The sequence below is a fragment of the Dermacentor silvarum genome, chromosome 3 (genome assembly GCF_013339745.2).
Source record: "Dermacentor silvarum isolate Dsil-2018 chromosome 3, BIME_Dsil_1.4, whole genome shotgun sequence".
Lineage (NCBI taxonomy): Eukaryota > Metazoa > Arthropoda > Arachnida > Ixodida > Ixodidae > Dermacentor > Dermacentor silvarum.
The window spans coordinates 198,289,067-198,312,995 of NC_051156.1; the positions used below are offsets into that span (position 1 = coordinate 198,289,067).

A 23,929-nucleotide genomic window follows, 5' to 3' on the forward strand; every position below is an offset into this window, starting at 1 on the left:
CATGTGTTAGAGCAATGTCATTCACATGATGATGCTGCACTTTAAGCCGGTGATGATGATGATGATGCCCAGTATCGTGTCATGATGCCATGTACTGTGATATCATGTGATATGATAGCTGTTGCCGCTAGCAAACATTAATGAAGCATGGTGGAGACTCTACCTACCTGTCTCGCTCTGACAAAGTTGTCTGCAAGGGTGATATACTAGAATGACTTGGGATATTGCGGTATGTATGCAAGGTGGCACCTAGGAGACTGCATGGCAGTCTCACAGAAAGGCACAACACAAGAGGAAACCTCTAGTAGACATGTCTCTTTTTTTTATTTTTGTAAATAAAAAATTAAACTTTCATCATCTTTCCCACTTTTGACAGCAAATCATGCCTATAGCGACACAGGGGGAAGAAAACACTGGAGCCAAACTGTGCAATGTCAAACATGCACCACCGGCATCGGGTGCAAACGAGGAGCGGTACACTTCTCCCGCTTCCCTCCTCGTTTGGTGATCTACACACACAGAGTTAATTATGCACGTGAGAAGGGAGAGCGTGACATGCACAGACAGACAAGATAGTAGGACAGTGTCCTTCTCCATCCTTCCACAAGCACTCTAGGACACAGTCCTGTGGGTGGCCCCAGAGTGTCCAGGAGTGCGCAACAAACAGTGCCCTGTAGACACGGGATGCACAGAGACGTGCGGTTGCGTCTGAAGGCAGCGGTGTTTTAAAGGGCTACATACCCAGCAGTGTACAGTACAACAGGGTGCTGCTGTTGCTTTGAAACAGTAAAACTTGTACAGCTTCAACAATTTTGATCCAATGAATAGTGCGAGGTTGCTCGCATGCCAAGCTCGTGCACACTGCACGAGCAGGGCTGGAGCTTCCGAGAAGGAAGGAAGGGTGATATGATAGGCTTTGAAAAGCAATATAGACAAATTAAGAATGGCAATTAAAGCAACAAGGTGCAAGATTGCAGTGTTGTCTCGAACACACTGTCTGTTTTTTTTTTTTTTTTTGTTTTTTTTCACACAGGAAATAGCTGTTCACTGAACAAATGCAGTTCAGTGAATGGTGGTTTTGGTTGAAGCGGCCAACAATAATGTTTTGCTCATCGTTACCTGTATCCATCAAACTTTTTTTGTTGTCTGCACATTGACCATTGATACTTTTAATATTGGCAGCAAGTGCACGTTAACCATACGTAGTGTTCCTTTGCACAATTTTCTTTTCTTTTTTTCAATTTCTGGAAAACTACTGTGCACAGCAGTAACCAAGACCAACACTGGGCGTCACTGCACTAACTGTCAAATCTAAAGAATTGCCAGTCACAGTAAACATTATGCAATTGCCTGGTAAATAAGGCTAGCGGTCAGATAATCACCCATGCAACAAATTTAATGCCTGGCAAACTAATGCAAATTTTAACTTGCACTTATGGCAAGAGTTATTTACCTTAAGAATATTGGAAACATGGATCAACATTGAACAAAGAAAAGAGGGCAGGGATACAAGGGAGAACAGGTGTGATCACAACACTTACACACACCAACATTGAAACATTTCCGTTATTGATGAGGAACACAGTTGTGCTGGAACACATTCCAAACAGATGGTAAAAGTAAACTCTATGTTCAAAGCTTCGGAATTTTCTCAATAGTGCTTGTCCAAGCATTCTGCGCACGCTTGGCCCTTAAACTGTCTGCTTAGGAGCCGATATATATATATTAAGGTCTCAGGTGCACGTGCAATTCAGGTGACAGCAGTTCTTGGTGAACAGAAATGGTCATTGCATTAATTGCATCATATATTAATTGAACTTCAATGACATACACAAGGTACAACCTCAACAACAACAAAAAAACTATGCAAAGAACAGCTGGGAATGGTAATGGAAAAAAAGCTAGGCCTCTTTTGCTCATCACACGGGTAGTGACATGTGATGGTATATACACTTAGATGCCTTGTCTAGAAACATGAGAGCAGTGTAATGTTGGTTAAGGGTATAACCACCAGCGCGTAGTGTGTTCATGCCTAAGGGCTATAATAGACTATGAAAGTCATCTGTGCTTGGCAGGCCTGCCAAGCTGATGTCCTTGGACTAGCGGAATGGGCACTTCAAGCGTTTGTTCGTGTCTACCGTCATAAGCCACAGCGGTACGCTACACTGACCTGCATTGTGCAAAACGACGACAAAGACAACCAAAAAAGTTTTAGGAACGACCTTAATGAACTCGACAGCTAACAGCTTCAACACTAACACGTGCACACAGCTTTGAACGAAGATACCTTGTTAGAAAGCCAGCGCAAAAACTCGCCGCTTTGAGTGACTTGCTGTCTCTAGCGTCTGCAGAGAAGAGTTGGAGAATGTTACAACACTCAACATTCTCATCACACCAACTTACAGCCCACCCTATGCTACAAATAACCATGAGGCTTCCATAGACGTACCTGTCAAGGTGTACATATTGAATAGTGCGCAGCTGTTTATACATGCCTATGCAGCCACACCATCGATCAGCTAGTGCTCCAACCAGCATGCTAGTACAAGTACGAGCTACCAGTGGAAGCTACATTATACATTGCACCATACCAACGAAGCACCTTGAAGATCCACATGTACTAACTTTTCTGCCTAGTGCTAGTCATGCCACACTAATAGTACCATATTATACTGCAATCTACACTGGTGCCTTTAATCAATGTGCCTAAAGTACTTTGCATATTATTCGCTCACAATTAACCACATTCTATTAGCAAACATGATGGAGTGCACTAGGCAGTTTCAGTAACTCTCCCCACGTGAACATCCATTCCAAATGGTTTAATGGCTTAACTGAAATAGGCAGCATATATAATACTAAATGCAATTTGACATACTGACAAAGCAACATTTCTGTAACTAAGAAAAAAACAGTTTGCTTTACTTTCCTATGCGATTGTCCTCATGGCTTCACGCAAGACCATCCCATCGAGCAAACCATATGTTCTTGCCGTACTTTTAACCAAGCTGTTTACAAGGTCCATCTCAGAGAACCAGTAACATTCTCAGGCCATTCTGGTGGACAGACTGTCTTTCCTTTATGTAATCGCAGCAACTTTCAGAATGCCAACCAATGGCTACGAATGTATGCTTGACACCCTCAGTATCTGAAGCCAATCAAGCACACATAAACTAACAAAGACAGCATACTCCGAAGGTTCTATTCTCACTGGCAGCTGCAGACTTTGACATGACTGGTAGCTCTGCAAAGTAATACCGACCACTGCAGCCACTTTTCGTCTACGACAGTCACAAGTAATTCATTTGACATGCAACGCGAATAGCCAAGAAAACAGCCACAGCCACTCCTTCTTTCTCGAAGCAGCACAACATTCGCTTCTGTTCCTCTGTGGTCAATAAGGGGTAACCATCACGCTATTAAGACAGATTCTGCACCACAAGAAAGTGCTAAATCCTCCGCGAGAACAATGCAAAGACAATGAGCGTGCTTTTGGGGTCCTTTTGCATATGCATCCATGATCACCATGTAAACCCTGTCATTATTTCTCTCTCTCTATGCAACAAAAACCCGTGTAACTAAGCATAATTATAATAAAGCTCTTGATGTCAAATGGTATGTCCAAGGGTGCATAAAGCCCAAATGCCACCATTTTCTTGTGCTCACCCAACAAGTCACAATTATCACTAACAGCTGCAGCTCTTGCTCTGTATGGACAGCCTCCACAGTTTTTTAACCTATCCTAGTGTGCAGTTAACCTCAGCATAAGGAACACTGACACAACAAATGATCAAAGTAAATCTAAAATGTTTCCTGCCATTATCAGCATCCAACAAATATATGCTTGTAACAAATATTAGATACCTATAATGAAGGTATTTTCATGTTGGAGGCAACTTCTTTATCGCGAGGTTCGACGGTATTAGACCATGGTTTTGTAATTATGCCAGTTGAGCCATTTGTGTCGCAGGGATATTATTCAACAGGTGGCTCTCTGTGAGGTGTTGGTGCTAACATAAATAAGAAAGGCAACCTAACTTAATATCACAATATAGTTTGAGCATCTAGCGGAGAGGGCAAGGCAAGGCAGAAAAACATAAAAACACTGACGGAGGAAAAAGTGCAGTTCGGACAAGCACGTCTAAAAAATATAGTGTGGAGGCACCGAACAGAAATGAGGCTTTTCACACTACTTTCGGTGTTCCTTTGACACATTAGTGGATCCCATAACAAAATTTCAGTGTCTGTTTAAGTGCCCCCTTTACCCTTGAATTAACAGGTTGAGATGGATTTATGGCAATACATCGGAGGAGGCAGTCTCAAGTGACATTAATTCTCAGGTACAAAAAGCAAAAAGGGCCTTCCCACATGTGTTTGAATATATGTTGAACATATAACTTCTTTGTTTTTTTGTTTTTGTCTTTTTTTTCCACAGTGATAGCTATAATGGGTTCTTGCAGCGCTGGACCTGTCCATCCACATGCCATGCCAAAAAGCCATCACCATCATCAAGGTGGCATGGCAACAATAAAATAAGATGAAACAATGATGACACTGCATGAATTTCAGGAGTTTCATCATCATCACAAGACCAGCTAACGGTGAACAGGAAAACAGAGCGGAAATCTGACAAAGAGAGGCACACAGCACTGTACTTTCAACAAAACATTTATTTTGCAGGTGGAGAGGTTTTTATACTGACCACTGCAACAAAAAACCTGCAAAGCATTTTTTTTATTTCAAGTACATTGCTGTGTGTGTCTTCTTTGTGCCTCTCTTCATTTCTGCTCACACTACGTTCGACGACTGGCAATGGGGACGAAGCATTTGCAAATTCCAAGAATGGAATGTGTTTAAATTAAACTTTTTTAAAAGGACCATCGAGTATGAAATTTCTAACACTACCCTGAATTCCTCACGTGTCCCTCAGCAATTTTTTTTGCTGGAAGTATTGCCCATAACTAGGACAGAGCAAAGCATCATTTATCCTGAAGTACCTACGAGGAATATTGAGACCTACATCTAGCAACAACACATTTTGTGCTTGGTGGTACTTTAAAAAAATTTAATTAAAGTTTTAAAAATTCCATTCTGGGAATTTTCAAGTGTGTCGTCCCTGTTGCCAGTCGTCTAACGTAGTGTGAGCAAATAAGGGGAGGCCTTAATTTCAGTTCAACATAATATTTGTATGAACATTCATTGTGAAGCCTGCCAGAATTGCTCCTTCAGAATAGGTGTGCTGACCTATAAATGTGATCAGGAAAGGTCCGGCTTGAGTTGAGTCTGCACACGACCTTGTGTACCAGTGTCAGTGACCACCCCTGAATTTCAGATGAGACTGGCATCTACCTTGAGGGTGGAAACTATCACTAAGGGAACTCGCTGCAACCTAAATCTCTTTGATGCTGTGAAAAATGCACACCAAATAAAGCTTCGTCATCTTCAATTTTCTGCAGTTTCCTTACAAATGAGGGCCAACCCACAACTAAAAATGTTTCTTTCACTTTCACATCTAAGGGGCCAACCAACAGTTGTATCCAATTTATGTTCGATTATATATGATACCTGCTTGCTTATACACAAATACAGTATAGTAGTAGCTTACGGTCTAGATGGGGTGAGGAAAAGCAAAGAACACAAAGGTACACAAGAACTTCTGTCTCCTCAGTCTTTTTTGTTTTTTTTTTTGTGTGTGTCTGCATCATCTCCAATGACAAATATTTACCACCGAGTTCAGTAGTGAACCATTCCAAGTTGTTGTTTAATTCTTAAACTGAGAGTCCTGGTGTCTTCCTCAAAAAATGCTACACTTCTCACCTCTATTACTTTTTATTTCCTATTTTCAGATAAGTCTGTCTATAAATCACTGCACTACACTTAACACTGACTCTTTCAGACGACTAGCAGAGCTATTGGTCCTGCTGCTATTGGAACGGTGCAACAAAGTGCCTTTCTGTTCCCCTGTGATTGTTTATTATGTGCAGTACATCAGCCTTCATTGTGACAACAGCTCAAATGCTGACAGCCCGTATTCACAAGCACATGGGCTGCCTACATTCAGCTATAAGAATTCACCTCCCATTCCTCCCCCCAAGTTTTTTTTTGTTTCTTCTTGAGAATGGGTGTAGCGTCTACATGTTAGAAAGCACGTGAATTTGCTTAACCCTTTCAGACGCTTGTACACAATTGTGTACATCAAAATAGTGCATCAACAGCAAAAGCACTGATGAAAGTAATGATATTTAAGATGTGTTGCATATATCTTGAAACACTTATGATTGGAATTGTGCTGCAATTTTGGATAACATGTGCAAAATGTTTCAGTAAAATGAGTGGGTGTTTTTGCTTGGTGTCAGTATGTTGTATGTAGCGGGTTCACTTTTTTCATTGTTATTGACAATGTCACGTACCAGGCATAATTTTCAAGTGGCTGGATAAGTGCTTTTCAAGCTTTTCAATACATGCAATAATTGATGTTCTCGTATTTGATGTTCCTGTAGTGAGTTTTCGTATAGAGTCTACATTCTGAAAACTGGACAAAACTCACTAAAGAATTGAAAATTCTTAATATTCTGTGCAGCTGTACACTTTCTATAATTCTGAAGGTGCAAGAAATGTGGTGAAAGTAAGTTTCCGATCAACAGGATAAAGTGGCGTCTGAAAAGTAAGGGAGAAGAGACACCCCTCTCTTATGCATCCTTAAATCCATCCCATCCATGAGGCAAGAAACAGCTCACAAAAATGTGGATCATGGTGCCAGCAAAGGGAGAAAAAAAAAAAGCAATAATAGACATGCTAGGAAGTCAACACGCACAGTGCATACAAGTACACTTACAAATGACATAGCAGTCAACAGAAAAAGAGTGGTCTTTGTTACACGAACTGAAGAACAAGTCAGTGCTTACACAGTTTAAACGACACACTGAACTCACAGCTCCACACCGTTTCTAGGACAGCACCATTAAATAAATTAATGAAAAAAAAAATGTTTCATTGTATAATCTCTCGTGACTGCACATAACAGAGCAAACAAACAATAAAAGCAAACAAAAAGAAGAACAAAACATTGTAACGTCTCTCAAGTTATGGAGCACTTGTATACAAGTTCTCATAAGATGCCTTAGGACCCTTGCAATCATGTTAATTAACAATAAACTCATCTAAAACGTGTAAACAAGGTTTCACCTCAAACAAAGCAACAGATAAAAAACACAAGAAAAAAATATTCAGTGCTGTATAACATTTGGTGGTCTCTTAGAATTGGACATGTGGCACACTGCGATAGAAGGCATGGCTAAAAAGTCATGGCAGTCAGAATGCTAGTAATACTCGCACATAAGGATTCAGTACACAAGCATTTGTAGCCTTGCAAAAAGTGCTAGAAAAGGAAAAGTAATAAACACCCGCATCGGGAAAGGAACAAACACCCACGGGTTCCATTCACAACCATGAAAACAGAGTGAGCCTGTGAAAAAAACTAGCGTGGAGTAGAGTTCTTTTTTTTTTTTTTTTCAATACAGCACACAAAATTTACAACAAAATTCAAGGAATGCAACAAAGGAACAAACATGGTACTTTAAAGAGGATGCATGCATTCCGTTATCGTGCTAAGAAAGACTGTCTGTTAACTAAGCAGAATGCAAATATGCTTTAACTACGTTGTAATACAGTTCAAGCTCCCAGGAAACTTCTTGAATTTCTTCAATTATTAGAAGCTGCATAAAGTATGTTTCGAAATATAGGTATGGCTTATTGCAAGAACAGGTACACCAAATCACATACAAACAGATAGTATACGGCCAGAACAGGTATACAGCTGTTGTACCCATTAAACACTTGTATTTGTGTAATGGCACCACATAAAAGGCGCGTTATTTGATGGCATCCATCGACATGCACAGTAGCCTGAAGGTATGTTTCGGATATTTATGACCCATAAATGTTACTTTAATTAGCCATTATTGGCCATACGCACCAGCCCTAGGAAGACAAAAAATTTGACGTGCTCGTAGGTTTATAATGCAAAACTACATTAACAAACAGGAAAGACATAAGCCTACAGAAATAATACATTGACAAGGCTGAACCTCCACCCTGACAAACATTGCAGATTTCACACGCTGTGGGGTAGGAATGCAACCAAAATTGTTATATTTGTTTGAATTAACCTGAACTGCACATTATCCAAGTTTGAACTATCGTGAATTTATGGCACCTGCTGCTTTTAGCACAGCCTACAATAGCAAGGAAAAGGTAATGCGAAATAGGTGTGTCATAACCTCATTCTACAGCATATGTGACGCTGGGGTGCAAAATTCCACGTGAGAACAAATCTCACAATCATGTTTTTGGCTTCAGCTTTAGCATGCTTTGGCCGATACAACACAACGTTGTACATTAAAAGGACCAGTAAGCTGGGTCAGTAACCACAGCAACAATGTGATTTGCTCTCACAAATCACATTGTTTTTAAGAAGTGTCCGTCGCAAATACTACGAGAATGATGGCTTATACATTCATATTTTTTGCATCGCTATCATTAGCGATAAATATTTTGGAATGCTTGAAACAGGCTAGTACCTTTAAAATACAAAGCAGTTAATGAATGAGTAAAAAACTAAGCAATGCCACCTCCAAGAAGTACATAAGTGCAACAGAGCCATAGATTTATTTGGGAGGTGTTAGCCTCCTGGAGCAATGCAACATTTGGTTAACTTCACTCTGTATTAATGCCCACTTAAACATCTTTGTGTGCTTATGACAAATGAGCACAAAACATGCACTGTTGTAGTAATGGTTTCGGTCATACTTCTGGGGTGATGGCAAGACCTATGGACAAACATTCACAACAAGATTGGACTCAAAAGAAATGGTCATTCTAATTTGACTCTGGAGAAAGATGGATTCTTTGAAAATTCTGATGTACAGCCTGAGAGTGAAGGGAACTTTGTTGCGCAAACTTTATGATGAACAGAAACACTGTGTTTTCTCCCATATAATCCAGCCAGTAGTGGACCTTTAATCTGTATACAAAAAAAAAAAAAAAAAAAAACTGCGCACCAATATGAGCACAAACCACAGCTCCAGAAAAAAAACCTGTTATGTGCCTCAAGTCATTACAATCATTGATGCCCTTGCTGTTGCCTTCTGTAGAAGTGCAGTGCAACTTCACGGCACTACACTGTGCACTGCCACGAAGCCGCACCACACTACAGCAGATCTCCACTGCAATGCTGGTAGCCTGCCACGAAGCCAAACCACAACGTAAAGAAAAATTTGTGTACAGCTAAGCATTTGAAGACTGCAAACTTCAGGTGTTTTTTGATGCTGGTGACATGCGCAAAATACGATTAAATCTTAAACCGCCACAGTTCAATACTAATCATAGCTAGGCACGTGTTAGTAGAGTAGGTGCTGTTGTGCATGTGATGTCTGGCAATGTAAACAATACTTTTAAAATAGCTTTTGTACATAAACATAAAAAAACAAAAAGAGTGCATGTGTTTGGTTGCAACAATAAGTGCTGAATATGAAGTCAGGACGTGGTAACAAGGAGCTTGATAACAATTCCTTGTTTAGTTAAAACAGTGACTAGATTTGTTGAGAGAGAGCATATGTAGATTATGTAGCTTGAACAACTTGCAGCACCGACCATGTAAAACAAGAAACTTTAGAATAAATCTGCAAAGAAAGTGTGCCTTTTTTACACTTGGCTTTGGCATTGCACAGCATGGTATCTGAACAAACAGTATTTCGAGCTTAACGGTATCATATAGAATGCCTTGAAAGATATCAAGCACTTCGTTTCTTTTTTTTAATCCTGTGACCATGGTCATGTATGTGATCACTGATCACACAAGCATCCGAGTTTGCTGTGGGCTTTCATAGGCTTCAAGTGAGTAGACTAGTCTCTCCTAATTATCAATCATCCATTAGCACTTGGAATCACTGAACAGCACTGACGGGTGCACTAAGTCTATCCTGCCAACATCCTAGCATGTATTTGTACCCCTGCTGTTTTATTTTTCTGTTTAGCCATTTCTGACTAGCATGACACAATAAGAAAACCTACAGCATCCTTCCTCTGTGAACAACTTAATTACGAAAACCTGCCATAACCCTCATAACAAACAATAAAAAATTTCCTCAGAACAGCTGGCAGCCAGAAACGCATATAAGGACACCACCATTACATTCGACACCTCTTGTACAATGAGCTCTCTACATTTTCCACACGCAACATTTAGGGCTGCTCAAGAAGGTTTGACTAAACGTGCCGCATTTGACATGCACACTTCTCAAGGTAAGAAAAAAGAAATCACTCTCGAAAGGTCAACAACCATACTCACATTCCAACTATGCTTTGCACTAAAAGGAGGCCACACGTGGAAGGGCTGGGGATGAAAAACATAGTGTGACCTGAGCACCTTCCTGCAAAAAATAAATCCATGCCAACCACACCAACACCGGTGACAACAAGGGCATCGCCTTGACATCGAAGTGTGGTACCATTTGCCACTAGGCATCACACGGAGTGGTCGCAGAACGTGTTGTTTGTGGCACTGGGCCATCGAAAGATGGTCATCTCACAACCTACGTCCAAGAAGGCAGGGTTCCTTTCTTCGTTCGTCCTATTCCCCGCCGTGAGTGCAACACATTCTTTCCCGTGTCTTCGTGCAGACGAAGCATCACCGAGACATCGCAAAACGGGAATGATGACAGTGCTCACTGTTGCCAAGATGGATCAAGCCCTTCGGGAAAGCCACAAAACGTAAGTAAAGCACAGTACACTGACGAAGATACTGTTGCTAGATGTAAGCATCTTATCTCACACCACTTTGTTCGGGTAGTGTTTCTAACTTGTAATCTTGATAGGTAACGGAAAAACGGTGCCACACACTGAAACCCTTTATCTTCCCACCGAGGAACCATCAAGTGGTAGACAAAGCACGTTCACCAAGTACAGCAAAGCTTCTTGTTCTCAAAGCGCAGGACGATGTGCAGTTGGCACACATCGTCCTGTGCTATGCGTCCATGTAGCAACTTGTGCTTGCGTAAAGCCCTCAGCTGGTGTTACAGCACAGTCGACGATGCAACATCCAACTTGCAGCACATCTTGCTTGCAAAGCACCTCCTTCCTTGTGCATCTCGTCTATTCGTAAAGCTTGCAGACGCTGCGGCTCCAACTACGCTGGTCCTGCTAGCTAAAGCTGCCTGATCTATCAGTCTTGAAAAGCAAGCTTTTAGCACACTGAAAGCCGGCATGCAAGTCCTTCCTACCAGCATCCAACTACACAGCCGAGCTTCACAGCTGATGCTTCAACTCACAATAAGTAGTGCGGAGGTCATTCCACGCAGGTGACACTTTGCAATAAGTATTGAAGCAAGCTTGCCTCTTCTGGAACAGGGAAGATTTTTGCAAAAGGCGACGGTGAATCCTACAGATGTTGCTTGAGTGGAAAGGCAAAACAACTGTGGCGGTGCAGAAACATGGCATATTGGGTGACGGCAACAGTCTTGTACACAGGGTGTTCTTTCTAGCCAGAGGTGTGCTCTTCGGGTGCCTCAGAAGCATGGTCCAGCTCAAACCTATGGTGATGAACTGATGAGGAGATGTGACGACCACGACTCACAGTGACGAAACACGCTCACACTTTGCTGCTGCCCGAGCCAGTCTTGAGGGCACCACCAGAGGTGGAAGAAGGGCCTGGGGACGCCGGCGAGGCTGACAGTGGGTAAGAAGTTGTTCGCTTGGCCGAGCGTCGTCGCCTCAAAGCACTGGCTGGACCAGAGAGACCTTGGCCAGGCAGCCCAAAGCAGCCACGTGACAGAACCATGCGGGCATTGCCCTGGGCCGGCCGGCACAGCGGCAGGCCGGGACTCTTCAAGTCCGTCAGGTGAAGCGCATAGCCTTCGGAGAGTACCTGCAGAGCAAATAATCATTAGAATGGCAAAAAAAACGAAATGTTATTGGCCTAGCTTGTGTTTACTAAAGGACATACTAAATACGTAGTAATAGCTTGTCTGCAAACATGGAGGAAGCAAAAAACTGAGGAGAGGCCCTACCCCCTCCGCACTAGGAAAAAAGTGTGGAGGAAGTCGCGTGGTATTTTTTCGCTGTAGCGGCCATGTTCTTGGGCCACAATGGCGGCTTTGTTATGGTTCTGTGCGTTGGCGCGTGTTGCTCTGTAGGTTTCGTACCATGGCAAAGGCGTGGTGCGTGCAAGGATTGCGTTAGCCTCCATGTTTTATTCCGCTGTGTTATCTAGACCGTGCTCTCCCAGCTGTTGTTGGGGCCAGGTGGGACTGGAAAAAGTAAAAAGCGTGAAACGAGCGCGCATGCAACGTCGTACACCACGTACCACGCCACGGACGAAGGACGACCTGGGAATATATTTGCCGTCTTCGGTGGATTCAGGCTAACGTGTCATCACAGACTGGAACCACATGTGCTTCAGAATATGTACAATAAACTGCTTGCACTTCAGTGACAGCTGCGAAGTGTTCCTGCTTTTGACAGTAGACGACATCGTCCGCTGTTTGTGGCACGTAAAACGGCCATGTGGAGGTTGGGAAAGAACCAGCTGCTGTGAGTAACAAAGGGACGAACCCCACTTACTGCAGTAATCTTATTCGTGTGCTCGAGGGGCGCAGGGGAGTCAAGGTTGGTGGATGCGGTGCAAGAGTGAACAAGACTCGACATAAGAGCTTACGCTGGTGAGCACATCAAACGGCTGATGGTCGCACGTTGGCCCAGTCAACCCACTAGCCGCACGCATATGCGCATATGCGCTTACTCTTCGGCACTGCAGAACTTTGTTTCCGTGAAGCTTCACTTACCATGAGAACAATATACCTCAGGCCGCAGTAGGTGTATTTAAACGCGTAACGACATTCTCCTCTGCTGGACAGTTCGTTGGCGCGCTATGGCTCGTCACATCTCTGCGGTGCGTGGCCGCCCGAAACGTATTCACTAAAGCAAAACGATTCCTATAAAGACACGACCAGCATACCTGTTCATTCTCATGAATTGCAAATGGACTTGCCATAGGTCATATCGCGATGGAATACACTGCTATTGGATCCCTTGGTCGGATCACTACAACATGCGAACGTGCACGCAGCCCGGCATGGCTGCGTGTCGAAGGCAAGGAATGTAAGCGAGAGAGGAGAATATGGCCCGACATGATGGCGGAGTAACGTCGACTTCCGGCGTCACTTGGCTTCACAAAGCGTGACATCAGGGCCCCTCCTCAGTTCTTTCCTCTCTCCATGTCTGCAAACTTCTTACCATTTATGGATTACTGGGTGACCGAAGCCGTGGGCAGCAGTAGCAGACCTGGTAGCGACATCTTGTGATGATTTATCTAATTACAATACATTTGAAAATTGTGTTCCATCATTGCTCTCGTTGCAAAAAAAAAAAAAAACATACAAGGACTGTACAGTAATGATTATGTCGCTAACAGCGTTGTTTGTTGCTGCTGTACACCACTTCTGTAACTCAGCGTTCCACAAAGTGCAAGCAGTTCAAGGAAAAACTAAAGTGCTCTATTTACCACCAGAAGGATAAGGAATATATACACTAACAGCATAGGCGGTAACTTGCAACTAAAGTATTCAGAATACCAATGTAGGAATATACGAGGTCTGTTGGAAAAGTATCCAACCTTTGGCCGCAGAAAAAAGAACTGGCAAAACTGGGGCATTGGAAACCTAATCACCCTCAAAGTAGTCTCCTTGGGACTCCACACACTTCTCCCAGCGATGCTGCCATTGTTGGAAGCATTCCGAGAAGGCCTCTTTCGGAATGGAGTTTAGCTCAGCTGTCGTTGCAGCCATAATGTCCTCCCATCTAAAATCACGCTCCTTTCAATGGCCTCTTGATTTTGGGAAACAGCCAGAAGTCGCAGGGGGCCATATCAGAAGAGTAAGGAGCCTGTTGAACTACAGGGGTCTGGTTTTTCGCCAAAAAAGTCTGAATCAAGTGCGAGGAATGTGCAGGAGCATTGTTGTGATGGATGCACCAATTTCCTGTTGACCACAACTCCGGTCTCTTGCGCCGCAAAGCATCGCGTAGGCAACGGAGGACATCCCTGTAGTACTCTTTGGTGATTGTTTGACGCTGTGGTGCGAACTCGTGGTGTACCACACCGCAGGAGTCAAAGAAAGCAGTCAGCATCACTTTGACGTTGCTGCACACTTGGTGAGACTTCTTTGGTCTTGGTGATGCGGAATGCTTCCACTGTGACGACTGGGATTTGGTTTCCGGGTCGTACCCATACACCCAAGACTCGTCGTCACCAGTGATTATAGTGTTCATGAAGTCGGGGTCACTGTTTGTGGAATCCAGCATGTCCTGTGAGACTTCAACACGAAGTTGCTTTTGCTCCACCGTGAGCAGCTTCGGCACGAATTTCGCCACAACTCTCTTCATGGCCAAATCTTCGGTCATAATGGAATGTGCAGAAAAAGTGCTGATGTCCACCTCTTCCGCAATTTCTCAGATAGTCACACGACAGTCCCGCATCACCACAACGTTCACTTCGGCAATGACCTGGTCATTTCGGCATGTTGATGGCTGACTGGAGTGTGGCTCACTCTCCACCGATATGCGGCAGTCTTTAAACCGGTTGTACCACTCCTTAATCTGTGTGCTGCTCATAGCATCGTCACCGAAAGCCGTCTGAATCTTCCGAATGGTTTCCACTTGGCTGTCGCCCAGTTTATGGCAAAATTTGATGCAGTAGCGCTGCTCCAGTCACTCCGCCATTTTCGTTGCAATAAAAAACCGACGAGAGCACTGCGCACTACCTCACTCAAACGCTGCGTCCCAGCAACTGACGCTATCGGCAGGCAGGAAAAAATTTCGCGCACGCGCACGAAGGTTCAAGGTCAGCTGATGCAAGAGTGCTTGTTTCATATCCATCAGGTGTTCGCAAAAAAAAATAAAAATAATAAGGTCGGATACTTTTCTAACAGACCTCGTATATACACAGAGGCAACATGCGCACAGAAGGCAACACTTAAGTGGCACAGCATGTTAGTGTAACTACAATCAATGGCTATCGATACCACAATGTCGCATCCTTTGCATGTTGCCGCTCCGTGCACATACTTCTGCACTTGTGTCCAAAATCAATTACTAGTTGGAACTTACTGCACAGGTTGTTGTTTATGCTCCTTACTGCGTAATCATCATGCATGCACTCTATAGTGGTAAATGTGTAATGTACTTTGGAACGTCAAGGCCAATTCACTTAGAACGTCTCCACACCTGCCTTCCTGTGCACTGAGAAACAGAGAAACAGGCAGAAACAGGGAGAGCCTTACCGTGGCTAGGGATTGTTGTTTCTTGGAAACTTTTCCGACAATAAATATCTGCTCTTTCACCATGCCGAGTGCAGAGTAGACTGCGATGTCCTTGGCAGAGCCGTAAGCAGCGTGGTAGACAATCTCCGCCTGAGGTGATTAAAAAAAAAAGAAAAAGAAAACCTTACAACTATTCCTGACAATAGCAAAAGCCACCTTTAAATTGTACCAAATGTTCAACCAAAAAGAACAGTGTTAACACATGATGAGCGAGAACAAGAAGATCCAGATTCCATCTTCCATATTATGCATACTTTACCAATTAAGCTACCACAGCAGCCATACTCCCAATCATCTCTTGGGTTTCTTGGAAACTTTACAACATTAGCCCTGGTAATGTTTAGCCAGTGCATGTGTTATGTGGAAGATGTCAATTTGGCTACCAGCTGCACCTATTTTCTCTATTCATCAACCTTATTTCTGTTATCCTTATTGTTTCTACATTTCAATTAAACATAACAATTAATTTCGCCTAAGCTTTCTCCGGTTTCATTGTCTGTTTTATTCATACGTTAATTCAAAAGCATTTCACGAGCTAGTAGCTCACAAAATGCTGTGAATGGTCTCTGGGATAGCGTGTTCTTTAGTGCGAGCAACCACATTTTGCAAACACTGCAGTGTCTATTTTTTTTCACACAATAGGCCCATATTCTATCTGTGCAGGCCAGGAGGTTTACAATGGTAACAGAGGCCTATACGAAGGATGTCAGTAGAGACAGCAGCACCAACTCACATGTGTTTGCAGGTGTCGTAGGTAGCTGAGCTTGTGCCTGAGAGGTTCAGTGGAGAGTCCCTCAGCAAAAGAAACAAGACCATGGGGAAAGTTGTGCTGGGCAAGCCAGGAGACCACCCGCTGCTGTTGCATGTCAGGCCGACCCGTGATGTAGATGATTAGGTAGCCCAGCTCTTGCCAGTGCCTACAACGAAGTGCAAAGAGCACAACAGCATGAATAATGAGAGCAGCAAGCATACAGAGGTTGCCAAACAAAGCTCTGTGGGGATTCCCTGGACACTTTTCGTAATTTCCATGAGCGCCCTGAATTAACACATGCTATGGTCCACGTGGAACATCCTATCCAACCTGTCACGCTATCATCATCCAACATCCTATAACCGCTAACGTCCTATAACCCTGTCACACTGTTGAAACTTTACTAGAGCTTTTAGGAAATGGACAGTTTAACGACTCGCTCCCCAGATACCACGACTATTTCCAAGAAGTGTCGCCACTGTCCTGGGGTCAGATTGATTGATTCATGATGTTTAATGTCTTTTAGAGTAACACCAGGGCTATGATAGACCCCGTAGTGGAGTACCCTTTCTGTACCAATGACGAGTATACTTGTCGTGAGCAAATACAATTGCTATCGTATTAAAATACCTCGCAGTGTGAACAGCTGAATTCATGCTGCAACTTGCTTCTAGTACCAGTTTTTGAAACTTGACGGCTTGTGCGTATAATCTTTCTCTTTATTATTGGCTCCTTGAATCCTTGCACTAGCAACACGGTTTGCCTGCGTGCTGCATGTCTGGGAATCTTGGTACAATTTTTGCAATTTCCTGCAGTATGAAAGGGTTAATTTTGACCACCTGGGTTCCTTTAGCATGCCTCGAAATCTAAGTAGACGAGCGTTATTGCATTGCACCCCTATCACAATGTTTCCACCGCAGACTGGAATAAAACCTCCGACCTCATGCTCAGCTGCAGAATGCCATAGCCACTGAGTCATCGCTGCAGGTCTGGGATCAGGTAGCTGTGCCAGCTTGGTAACAAAAATGTGCTAGCTTGGTAACAGTGTGCATGGTGTTCAGATGCTATGTCAGTAATTTTGACAGCACATAGGCTGTTTCTTCAGACCTTCTCAATACTTGGATGCTTCATTCGTGGTCTCAGTCACTTTTCACCTTTGCTTGACGGTTAACTGAAGGCACTAACCGCTTCACCAGAGTTTTGAGCATTATGTAGGCTGTTTCTATGTACTTTCCGAATGCAGCAAGTGGCTTTATTTTATCTGCATGATGTTGTAAGTAATCCATGGTCAATTCTCTTTCAACTAATTCAGTCACTTCTGCTAAACCATTACAAAGCCTTCTTCAGACAGCTCGGATTCTGGACTCCCTTGCACTTGTTAGATGTACCTTGCAATTGTTAATTTGGAGGTGCACATCGTGCAGGCATTGTGCAAGCTCTTCGTAGCAGACAACATGAGCAGATGGCAAGGAACCCCCGCCTGTTTGTTAGTGATGCTGGTACAGAAGCGTTTTCCTCACTATGATTAAAATGGTCTGTTAGACGGATAGACATGAGCCACAACTTCAGAGACTAGACTGAACAGCTTGATTTGGTCAATGATGCTCGTTACTGGTGCTTCTATGGTGCACAGTGCAATCTGTGTAGACCGTCCCTTTAAAATCTTCTTGGTGAATGCAGGGCATTTTTGAAGACAACAGTTTAACGGACACTCGGCAAGGTGCACTTTGTTCATTAGAAAAACAATGAGGCTTACCTGACTACATCAACAGCTCCAGCCCTCACTTTGGGATCTCGGCCTGAAACCGAGACGCTTGCCGTGAAGGAGCCATCAATGCTGAACACCACACACTCAGTCTTTGGAGGCACAATAGCAAGGAAGAAGTCGATGGATGTGTGGTCACCTCTGTAAAGCAAATATGACTGCAAGTTAGCTGCCTTTCCAGCTATTTCACAGTTCTGTGAAACCTGAAGCCTTCAATACTAGGCAACAGTCAGACAGTGTATGTAAATGAATGCATGTCATTAGAGAGCACACCTCACAATGGCCTTGACGGGGAAGAGCCCATATCCAAGTCCCAGGTCCTTGGGCACGCTGAAGGAGAGCCGTCCGTTGCGGTCGGTTAGCTGAGTGCCCAGCAGCGTCCAGTGCCCGCTGTCACGCATCAGGTGCACGTCCACCTTTTCACCCGACAGAGCCACCATGTCCAGAGGTCCATACATGAAACGTGCCGTCAGCACCTGTGGTTCACCCTCCTTCACAATAACGTCGTTGGCCCTGTGGTTGGCTGCCACATTCTGCAAAGGTATGGCCAAGGTCGAGGTTGTGTCACAGAAGAATACATGTACACAAGAACAAAAAGCATACCCACTTCATTAGTCCTCGCAGCAATAATGTTTTTGTGTTTTGTCAAAGTTAAGCTGTGGCTGCTGGACACATACATAAAATCAGACCATAAGAAGTGCACACTCAGCCATCAATGTGCAAGTTTGCGCTTACACTGTACAAAAATTGCCAAATGTTCTATTGCGATAGCAATTATATGGACACTCCAAGCGAATTTTTGCCATCGTTGCCGTTATTGCCATGGGGCTCTGCATTTATTTAGATATACGGGGTGTTTCAGCAAACACTTTCAAAATTTATTTAAGGTTGCCTGTGGCAGATAGCCCAATTCTAGTTGATGAGCTGGTCTACTTGAAGAGGTCGACATTACTTGCACAAAAAATTTAAATGCATAATAGACTAATTACCAAAAATTCACTAATTAAGTTTTTAACTAATTACCTGATGGCCCATATTGCAATTTACAAATTGTAGCCATGGAGTTTGCAAGGCGGATCATCCCACTTGGAATTAATTCTCAGGATGACACCAGTTTCGAGATATTAATTCCCGAACTTTGTGAAAAAATGCATTGGCGTACCAGTTAGTTTTGTGCTTCAATGCATAAATCAACAGTTTTGTTAAGAAACTAACTGGAACGCCAATGCATTTCTCCGCAAAGATCGGGAATTGATATGTCGAAACTCGTGTCATACTCCACCTCTGAAAGACTGCAAATTGTAACTGGAGCACACTACCTTGATTTTGACGGAGGTGCGTTTGCGGAGCCACTTCTCACGGGGCTGTCCCGGCACGAAGGGTGCCAGGTCTCGATCGAGTGTGCCAGCAGCGACCCCGTCTCCTCCGCCGCCATCAAGGCCGCCCGCGACGCCACACCCTCCGCGAAGCAGTTGCCGTAGTAGCAAGCCAACCACATCCATAGACTCCCAGTAGGAGGCATGAAACAGGTGCGGCAGCACATGTGGCGGGAAGTTAGCTAGGCCCTCCGGGCAGTAGAGTGCGAAGTCCAGGCGTCGGCTGCCCCACCACTTCTGCGTCACTGTGTCGTGGGTAAAGCAGGTCATTGCAGGGCTCCGTGAGATGAGACACAGTATTTGTGCACGCAGCTAGTCCACTATGTTAAAATCGTTAACCCCGGCCTTCATTACAGCTTGCTTCTACTATTGTGCACATTAATGCTTTGGACGAGAATAGCCTGTCTATTGTGATTATGCCTGCTCTTGAGTACTTCATATGTGTAGGTCTCAACGTATCTAATTTGATGTATTGATCATAGATGGCTTCGTCATATCGTGTCAGTAGAGTATTTCAGAAATAAAATTTCGCAGGATGTGGTTGCTTTACCTCGACACCAGCAATCTGCAATTCGCACGTAGATGCAATGCACACATCACGCGTGCAGACAATAGCTGTAGGTACATGGCACTACAGTTCAAGTGATGACGAATTAAAGTGAAAAAAAAAAAAAAACTCAATCTTGTAGGAAGCAATGCTGTGAAAGCAAATAAATTATTAATTTATGTGTTGTGCCAGCACCTACTGTGACACAAACATTCCAGTCCATTCATTTCCGCTCATGCTGTCACACTCCCAAACTCTCAAGAAAAGTAGAATATCACCATTGCTTTTACCCATGCCATATATTATACAAAAGCAGTATGAGCTCGCAAATACTCTTTGCGCGAGTAAAAAATCTGCCCATAAAACTTACCATTTCCTAAATCAGCTAGAATGGTTCCATGCAACAAAGTTTCAGTTTTGCTGAAGGGTTTCTTTAAATTTCTTAAAACTATTTTGGCCAATACTTCAGAAAACAAGCAAGCATACCAAAGGAAGAGACTTACAATAAATATGATGCACCCATTATCTTAACAGTGTGAAGAACTCCCAGAGCCATACGTTAGGAGGGGGGGGGGGGGGGGACAGAAGTAAGCAAATGCCTGTGACTGGAATGCTTAAGTCATGCCTGAACCATACAGTCACAGGCCCATTGAAATTTCAGCAAGAAATGAGGTGACCTGTCAAACAGGCTGGATACAAATCTATGCACACTGCAAATACATTATGCATACACATCACAGCTTGCAACAGACATTACTGCTGTACTCACACTGCTCTGGGAGATGAATTCCCAGATGTGGCAGCCATATTCTGATTGGTAGATAAGTGCAAAAATGCCCTTGCACTAAGATTTGGTGGACATTAAAACACTCAGGGTGGCTGACATTAACAGTACATAACGCCTCCACAAGCTTTCCACTGTGGCAGTTCTTATAGCCAAGGTGGAGCTCTTAAGTTGTAAGACCCTGTCAGTTGTCATTGCCGAGTCCATTACAATCAGTGTTTACTTAGTTAGAAAACTGTAAGTCAGAATCTGTGGCCTGTGTAAGAAATTTGCAATGATGTAACTAGATGTTACATAATCAAGCCTAATTGACTATCAGAAAAATAGAAAAAGAGAAGAAAAAAAGCTACAGCAAAAGATGGGGAAAAAGAAAAGAATGCTACTAGTTCTGCACAATTTCCAATGTATTAACAGTGGCATTAATGGCCTGAACATTTGTCAGCTTGCTGTAACTTCATCCCACTCGCCTGTTTTTATTACAACAGCTCTCAAAGAAGATTTAGCACTTCTTTCTGCTTTGCTTCTACTCACATTTCTCACCAAGATTACACAATTTGGTCCACAATGGCCAGCAGCACACCTTAGCATTATTGTTTACCTGGTTTAACTCCTTATTAGTATCTAATCTACATCCCCACAGCAGATTGTTTCTCTATTGTAGGGGTGCACATATAGCAACAGTTTTTCATATTTTATGGAATATGCAGGCAATCAAAGATGCCAAGTGCTTTATTGAATGATGCGAACCAAGAAACGCAATCTTATTACAAAATCTGAGCAGGAACAAACCAGTAGTAAGTGCAGAATCTTCTTTGAAAGTTGTCAGAATAAAAATACATGGCTTCTATGCGGGTATACATGCCATACATGCCTTCTATATGGGACATTTCAGTCATAAAAAGGGGCCATAGGAGCATGGCTGCTAGAGTATGGTGCGGGCTGTCATTTTGGTAACCAATATCTCGCTCAAGAAGCATGGGAAATGCACCAACAATGACCTTTTCTTGGTTTACGCATCTTGAATTCAGCATATACCAGGGAGCACCACAATAACTGCAACATGACTTTTTTCTCTGCATAGTGCAAAGCCTGGGAATGGAAAGGTGTTATGCTGGACAGTTAAAGCACAGTTCTGCAGCCACACAACTTATGGGAACACAGCTGTACTGGTATCAAATCACAAGACACCATGAGTGGTTTTTTTGTTGTTGTTGATGTTTTTTTTCTTCTCAGCCTTCAGATGATATCATTTATGTTCACGATGCCATATGCCATTATCACACCAGAAAATGTAAGAAAATGTAAGAAGAAGACACCAAACAACACACACACAGTGCCTAGCCATGCATTCAAAATGTAAACATGCACGCACAAAGCAATGGAAGCAAAACATGCAATGCTACAGATAGCAAGGCTTTGCATAAATAAATCCAAATGAATGCCAAATGAATGATAAAGAGCCACACACAGAGAAGATAGGTTGAAATATAAAGCATGCCACAGGAACAGCGCATGTGAAAAGGTCATGCAAACGGTGTGTATTCGATAAGTAAATTAAGCACAAAGACTCAACACCATTGACCAATAACAAAAAAAAAAAGCAGGAAATAAAATATGCCTGAAAGGTACAAAGATAAAATCTGAGCAAGAAACAAAATGATTGCTCACAGCACAAAATAAGAAAGGCAAAGAGCAAAATCACTGCTTGCAGAATGAAGCACTGCATGCATTTATGAGCAGCAAAATATCATTAAAACACCAGCAGCCTACAAAATATAGATAGATGTTTGATAGAGAGTGGAGCATGCTCCATGCTTAAGCAATTTAAAAAATCAAAACACACAGGCTCGAGAGAACAGCTAAAAGCTTACACGTTTAGAAGCAACAGATGTTTTTGTTGCTGCTGTTCAAAAAAATAAAATAATAATGTACTAGTCAGGCATTTGAAGAGAAAGAAAAGCAGCACAGCAGATATGCCACAAGCAGCACCTCTCTCCAAAAGTGAGAGAAAAGAAGAAATAAAAAAAGAAAAGGAAAATGACCAGAAACAGGCACAAAAAGTGGTCATCTTTGGTCAAGTTCTTTCTTTTTTTTTTTGCACAGAGGGACGTGCTCACATGAAGTGACAGTGCTGAGGGGCAAGGCCTCTGAGACGCCCGAGACAGTGCTTGAGATGCTGGCTTCGCTGGTTCGCCGCCCCATGCAGGCGTAGCCAGACGACGACGGGGGCAGCCCTTCCACAAAGATGTGGGCGTGGCTCTGCAGGTATTCCACTGCGGGCGTCCCGACAACACAGACAAGCGGGCACATGTAGCCCACAACACAGAAAGAGAAGGTTCGGGAGGACTGATGGGGGCTCAACATTTATTAAAGGAACTACACTAGCACACAAAGCCAACACACACTGAAGCCATGTTAAAGCACGAGAAATATATGAATTGCACACAAATAGTTCAGGAGAAAAACAGCAGATCTAATGCAATTTTGCAATCTAAATGACACAAAGCTTGTTTGAGTTAGTGCAGGTAGCAACAGATGTAGCAACAGCAAATGACACACGGACAGGCTCGTCGCCTCTAGCATGATGGGTTAAGGGTAGAATGTTTATCAGAGGTGTATGGCAGATATGTAAATACATGTACAAAATACATATACACTCAACGACCGAATTTCTGGACGGACGATTTTTAGGACATGCCCCATAATTCGGACGCCTCCGCAGCACCGCCGCATACCCCATAGAGTGTATAAGAACGACAAAAATTTTGTACGCAAAAACCCTTCGCCGTCCGATTTTCCGGACTTTTTGTCATGACCGCAGGTCCAAAACAGCGTTATCGAAGCCACCACTGCCGCCATTTTGATTATCTCGCCACATCGAACAGGAGCTCTCGCACGCAGTTTCGCTGGTGCCTACCCGCCTTGATGGTCGCTACCGGGCTTCTTGCTGTTCGGTGCCGTGTTTTATAGAATTCACCGCTGTCAGCAATGGCACTGACTCGACTCCCCCCTTTGTGATATTTGCCCATGGTTTCTAAGCTCAGAGAGCACGACGCGATGCATAATGCAGGTTACCAAAAGTCAGCTTCACTTTATTACAGCAGTGTTACGCGGCGAAGCATACGCAGAGTATTGCGGTAAAGCATACCCAGAGTGGGAAGGGGCAATTGTCACGAGAGACAGTGTGTAGTATTCCTTAATTATACACGAGCGCACGCGCCGTCTCCTGTCACAGTACGAACACCAATACGCCTAAGAAGTGTACTGACAGGCCTTCAGAGCTATTTCGGCCATGCCTGCGGCGATTTGAGCCCTTGGGGGCATGCATTCATTTT

At 43.4% G+C, this 23,929-nt stretch overlaps 1 protein-coding gene across 1 annotated transcript in view; it reads right to left on the reverse strand.

Moving 5' to 3' along the window:
- Positions 1-313: 313 nt before the first annotated feature.
- Positions 314-23,929, reverse strand: part of LOC119446438 (protein retinal degeneration B-like) — a 56,759-nt gene continuing 33,143 nt past the window's right edge. Inside the window, 7 exon segments of the mRNA XM_037710870.2 lie at positions 314-11,923; positions 15,333-15,461; positions 16,105-16,288; positions 17,879-18,028; positions 18,161-18,420; positions 19,207-19,508; positions 22,712-22,867. Coding sequence (XP_037566798.1) covers positions 11,648-11,923; positions 15,333-15,461; positions 16,105-16,288; positions 17,879-18,028; positions 18,161-18,420; positions 19,207-19,508; positions 22,712-22,867 — 1,457 coding nt within the window. The 3' untranslated portion in view covers positions 314-11,647.